At 38.3% G+C, this 6350-nt stretch overlaps 1 protein-coding gene across 7 annotated transcripts in view; it reads left to right on the plus strand.

Moving 5' to 3' along the window:
- LOC110964390 (alsin-like) overlaps positions 1-4912 on the plus strand; it is a 29359-nt gene extending 24447 nt beyond the window's left edge. For all 7 annotated transcript variants that reach the window (XM_051959038.1, XM_051959037.1, XM_022213103.2 and 4 more), the window contains one exon: positions 489-4912. In XM_051959038.1, coding sequence (XP_051814998.1) covers positions 489-527 — 39 coding nt within the window. In that variant the 3' untranslated portion in view covers positions 528-4912. The remainder of the gene's footprint in view (positions 1-488) is intronic.
- Positions 4913-6350: the final 1438 nt, after the last annotated feature.

Genomic DNA, 6350 nt, shown 5'->3' on the forward strand with positions numbered 1-6350 from the left:
TTGTTTGTACTCATGCGAGACATCGTGACATATGGGAAGTATCTTCCGCTGTGCAGAGAGTTGTGGGTCAGAATGGCCAGAAAAACATACTGACTTGCATACTGCAAAGCACAACCAGATGTTGTAGGACACCCTGGTATTTTTGGCATACTGCATATGAGATGCTGTGTATTGGGACATGTGAATCATCTTCTGGCACATTATATAGTTTGGTAGTATTGATGCTATAACTTGTTTCACTGGTTGACATGCATGTTTGTGTCGTCTGGTTTCTCGAGAAGTTCTTGGTTCACTTGGAGTGTTTTTGTGGTGGAAATTTCTATTTTTCATACATTTTCACGGTGCTTTAATATGCCACATAAACTGCAGATTTTTCTAAAAAAAAATCAAGTAATTCAGGTTCTCTCCAAAAATGACTGTCCATTACTGTTTATTGTCAGTTATTAAAATGATTCATTGACTGACAACTCAGTTCTTCTCCTCTGTAGGCCTGTTACATCCAGATCCAGCAGGAGTCAACTGTATAAGAACTGACAGGCGGTGACTTTACAGACTCAGGATTTGGAAACAGCAGTGGACAGAACCAGTCAAAGCACCAGTTTTGTTGCTGGGAAGCTGCCCAGACACCACAGAAGGAGACGAGAGAGATACTCCTCCACCTTCTACTGAACATAGGAACAGCATCGCTCACTGTGGATCCTCCTGGTATGTTCCTCCACAGCAGAAATCACTGTTCATGGGAAAGTAGCATATCGCCCTCTACTGGATGTGTCAGAGAACTGCGATATCTTCATATTACATTCATTCAGTTTCCACTCCTGGGTTTTGCAAAGTTCATCAAAACTATTTATTGAAGTTTGTATTAACAACGGTGCAAATTTAGATTATTACACAGTTTTTCCTTGATGGGAAATTTCTCAGAATATTCATTGAAGAACTCGTGAGATGTTGTATATTTTCTCTTTCGTCTGCTTTCCACGGAAACTTGCAGATATTCTGCATTACTGACAAGATCTGAAGCATGACCTTATTTTAAGGGGAAGGTCTAAGGACTAATAAATAATACAGTCATGTAAAAATTTGTCTTGGTGCCAAAATCTCCTCAAAGGGAACGTAAACATTTTAAAGTTGCAAATGCTGTTTAATTTCACAGGATGTTAGTGCAGTGAAACCAACCAGGTAATGTGATCACAGGCATTTTCTTATCAGCAGATTATGGCCTTAAAGCAGCAGCAGTGTTCATCAAATCCAGTTAATGTCTCCTCACAGTCTGCTAACTGTGTGTTCTGTGTGTGAAAAATAATGCAGAATTCATTTACAGTCCGGACTCTATAAATGGAAAACAAACAAAGTGGCTCCACACAAGCAAGTCTTGGGCAATGGAAGGTAGATCTGACACATACTAACCGTTTAAATATGCCAACCACCTAAATATAAGCAACATTTTGCCTGAATCACAGACTCCATCTTTAATACACTGTTGAAAATACGAAGATTTAAAGCAGCACGCATTGGAGGCACACGCTGAAGCTGCACACAGTAGCGGTTGGTTGTCAAGACAGAAAGTGACAGAAATGTGTACTTTTGCTTTGTAGAACAGAAAAGTTAACCAGGTTAATGAGTTTCACTGTTTCTATGAAAACAGCAAAATGTTTCAGGGACTGTTTCAGCTGTGGTTTGATATTTCTTCCTTAGAAATCAAACTAAAATGACCCAGAACCCCCAGATCAGATAGCTGTAGGCAATGAAAAGGGAAAAAGCCTTCTTTTTCATTTGCTAAGAGCGTAGCTGTGCTTGTAGGAAGCTAGAATTTCCCTCTCTTTCTCCAGTTTGTTATATGTGGTGTTTTGAATGCAGAAAAGTTCTTCAAGAAATCACACCAAACAGACTAAACTCACCCTCCTGTCCTACAGACTGAACCAGCAGTGAAGCTGATTGTCTGAGATAAGACAGAAACAAGTCATGAAAAGGAAAATGATTTGTTCCATGACTGAATATATTTAATGAGCTGCTGTGATTAGCTCAGCTTAAGAGGATTTCCTCTGTTAATATTCTTTTTGTTTGTTTTTCTGTGTCCTGTTTGTGTACATGCATATGAATATATTAAGAACAAATCTGACAAAGAACACTTTCAGTATTGCTGATTTTTAGTATAATTAAGGATTCATGCTGAAGAGTGAAAACACACATTATCTTTGTGTGTAGCATCCTTAAGGAACACTCTAGGACTTTCCTCTTCCTGCTTCAGGGAATTATGTTGGCAGTTCTGTCTGTTTGTGAGCAGAATTATTTTTTAAAAATAAGCGACTTATCTCAAAATTATTTAGCTGAAATTTACTCCTAAACCTTTAATGAACTTATGCACTTAAAAGAACATGTACAGTTGTGCTCATAAGTTTACGTACCTTTGCAAAAATCTTAAATATTGTTAATTTCTTTTAGACAATGTGTCTGATCATGGGTGGTTAGCTCTGTCGCCTCACAGCTAGATGATCCCAGTTTGCGTCCCGGCATCTTTCTGCATGGAGTTTCCATGTCCTCTCTGTGCATGCATGGGTTTTTTCTGGGTACTCTGGTTTCCTCCCACAGTCCAAAAACATGCTGAGGTTAATTGGTTACTCTAAATTGCCCGTAGGTGTGAATGTGAGTGTGATTTTTTTTTTTTGGTCAGTATATGTAGCCCTGCGACAGACTGGTGACCTGTCCAAGTGTGCAGGTGTCCCCTGTCTTCACTCTAAGTCAGCTGGGATAGACTCCAGCTCCCTGTAACCCTAATGTGGGTTAAGCGGTGTATCGATAATGAATGGATGGATGTTTGATCATGGGTGCCTTGGTGGTTAGCACTGTCGCCTCACAGCTAGAAGATCCCCAGCCTGGGATCTTTCTACAGTTTGTATGTTCTCCATGTATAGTGTGGGTTTTCTCCAGGTTCTCCGGCTTCTTCCCACAGATCAAAAACATGCTGAGGTGTGAATGTGTGAGTGCTTGTTTGTCTCTCTGTAACCTGTCCAGGGTGTCAGCTGGGATAGGCTCCAGCCCCTTCTAACCCTAATGAGGATGAAGCGGTGCATAGATAATGAATGAATAGATGTTTGATCATGGCAAAACTTTTCTTTCATTTAGGGTTAGTGGTCAGACAAAGTTCTTTATTGTCTCAGTTGTATTTCCTCTGATCATTCATGTTTTCATTAAAGATGGTACATGTTTTAGAGATTCTCTGAAGGTATGTAAACTTATGAGCACAACTGTATGTCATGTTTGTCTACCACTGTGTGTGTTTTGATGCAGATCCAGATTTAAAAAGTCACAGCTAATTAGCCAGCCTACATAAAAATCAACTCCCTTTAGCTTTAGCTCATTTTTATCCTTAGAAGTTGTCTGTAAATTTTATAAATTACTGTTTTCACATCCAAATCTTTTAGAGACATCAACAAATTATTTTATTATTCAGTATCGTAAATTGTCATTTTTCTGGAACAAGGAATTTCTTGTCACTATTTCTCATGACTCCCATTTCTAGCTCTTACATTTATTTATCAGAGATATTGTACATTGATAGTGTAAATCATCCTGATGTTATTAGAAAATTTCCAACAGACTTGCATAGATATTAAGAATCCCACCAGCAGAGATTCTTATATAATATGTAGCAAATAATGACACATCCATTATCCGAGTCTACTGAGAACTGTTATGTGTGTCAGTGTCATAAAGAGCAGCTGCACTGCCGTAATGCTGATGAACAGAGTGTAAGAGACTCAGTTCGAACTACAATTTTTTTTAAAAATGCCAAAATTATGATCAAGGTACTTTGAATTGAGATGTTTTCTCTTTCATTTTCCACCATCTCTAAGTTACTGAACTGTGTTTGTATTGTATTTATTGTCACTCCAAGTTAAGCAGAATGTGCACCTCCAGAATCTGTATATGTCGGTAAAGTCACTTCAGTATTTTTCTCTTTTTTTGCTGTTAAAACTGCTGCAGTGTCATGTGCTCCAGATGATACTGAGATAAAAACATTTGATGGACTTCTCTGAGCTCCATTTATACCAAGCTGAAGGAGAGTACTGATGTTTTACATGTTTCAGCTTCATATCAACACATCACCTTTAAATTTTAGGCCGATGGCTCATACTTATTTTTCATCTCATTCAACATTCGGTCCGCTTGTATTTTGGTTTTCTTCCTTTCAGGCCGTTATTGGTTTGAGGGGATTTCAGAAAGACCTCAAAAAGGACTTGACAGCTTTCAGTGTGCATTTCAGTGGATATTTTTCTATCTTTTAAAAGAAAATATATACATTATTGTTATATACTTTGCATAAAAAGCAGTTGTGAGCTTTCTGAAAATTCCTTTCTGGTGCATTTGTTGTTTTAAATAAACAGCAACCATTAGCTGCCTGAGAGAAAGAAAACAACAGAGAGAAAGTGGTCAGTAGCTGTAGGGAGTGTGTGTCATTAACGAGATGAAGCGTGTAAAACTGTGGTATTTTCATGGAGGTTTTGAACTAGAAAGCTGCTAAAAGTGATTATTTTTCTAACCATGTCTATATTTTTGTAACTTCATAACTTTATAGAAAGAGATGATTAAGGAAACTGATGCCTGAATATTCACTAGTTTTGATGGATCAAAAGACGATTGATATTTTTTTCTTTTTAAAAAAAAGGGGGCAATAAATTTGTTTTCATTCTGGAAATTTCTCCCAGTTGGTATTATTTCTGTTGTTTCTGGGATTCAAGGATCAACTTGTCCTCATAAACTACCACTGAGGCTTTTTTTATGGGAAACATGCTGGTTTGTCATGGCAGGTCTCATTAATAACACTTTAAAACCATCTCTTCATGTTGTCAGATTGTCCCAACAGTCATTTTCATCTAAATGTAGCTATAAATAAACAATGCTTCTGTCTTCACTCTGTCTGCTTTAGTCAGTTTGGGACTTACCAATAGTCCAAAAACAAATGGAAGTGAGGAATCAACCTGTAGTTGAGCTTTTTGTACGTCTGTGTCATAGTTCAGGTGTGCAGTAGAGAGGCGAATGAGAAAGCAATATTTATTATTTTAAATCAGGTTAATTCACTAATGTGACGTCTTGACTGTGGCCATTTTTACAACATTGTGTATGTTGATGCTGCATGGATTTTTGAGGCCTTCATGTCTATTGTATTTACATAATTTAAGGAGGAAGATCTTAAGTCAGTTTGTTTTTTTCCAATGTAATCTGTCAAATACGTGAAGTCCTGTAGAATCTCTTTAGAGGGGCCTACTGGATTTAATGTATGCTGGTAGGATAGAGGTACGTTTGACATATTTTTTAACATAAATAGATGCTACTTTCCTGATGGAATGAATGAAAGATTTCATTTCTTATTACTAATGTCGTTTTTACTTACTAAACACATCCCAGCAGGCTCATCTGGATAATTTAACCTGCCAGAACATGGAGGTGTATTTTGGGGGGAATGCAGTTTGGCAACTCTGGGTTTAAAGTATTCATTTTGCCATTTGATATTGACAGCTTTGTGTTCCTAACCTGGCAATAGCCAGATTAATAACTGTAGTACTTGATAGTACTCCACAATATCAATCTGGGACCGCTCCATGTAAATCCGTTCGGAGGAAAGAGGCACGGATTGGACAATGCAACAGTATGTCCCGCCTCTGACAGGTTTGTTTTTAGCCAATCGCGGGATCTTCACAACGAGCGGAGCCAATTGGTAGATTAAACTCTTACCAAAACCCGTAGGTAAAAAAGCACAAACATCTTTACCATCCAGAAATGCGCAAAGCGCCTCTCGTTGTTCTTCCTTCAAAGAAGCGATAGGAGATTCAGCTAAAACTGACTTAATAGCAGCATCTTCACGATCGTTGTCCTCCGTTGCCATGTTTGTTTTGATTTACTGGCGCTTGGTGTCATCTTCACACCCGGATATCCCGCCTCACACACGAATACTGCTGCGTGATTGGCCCGTGCCAACTTGGCTCTGTACGAACAGTGAATGCGGGAGCGGTGCAAGATGGTTTCTTGAGAGATTTGTGAACTCACAAATATCGCGAGAAATCAACTTGCTGGCAAGGTTATTGTGTTCCATGTTGTATTCATCTCTTCTTTTACTGTTTAGTTCCTTTAAATTAAAAGACTCACAAGAGCCAGATGTGAACATACTGCAGGTATAATAGTACCGTAAAGCTGTGTGTTTTTTATTTAATGATGACTATTCCAGTAATTCAACAGAGACATGCTTTCATATTCTGTCCCCCTAAAGCTCAGCATGTTTGCTACTTTTGCACATTCCCTTTCCCTTTTGTATTTTTTCCCATCCATTTATTTCCCCTACATCCTGGTTCAGG

The sequence above is a fragment of the Acanthochromis polyacanthus genome, chromosome 14 (assembly GCF_021347895.1).
Source record: "Acanthochromis polyacanthus isolate Apoly-LR-REF ecotype Palm Island chromosome 14, KAUST_Apoly_ChrSc, whole genome shotgun sequence".
Taxonomy (NCBI): domain Eukaryota; kingdom Metazoa; phylum Chordata; class Actinopteri; family Pomacentridae; genus Acanthochromis; species Acanthochromis polyacanthus.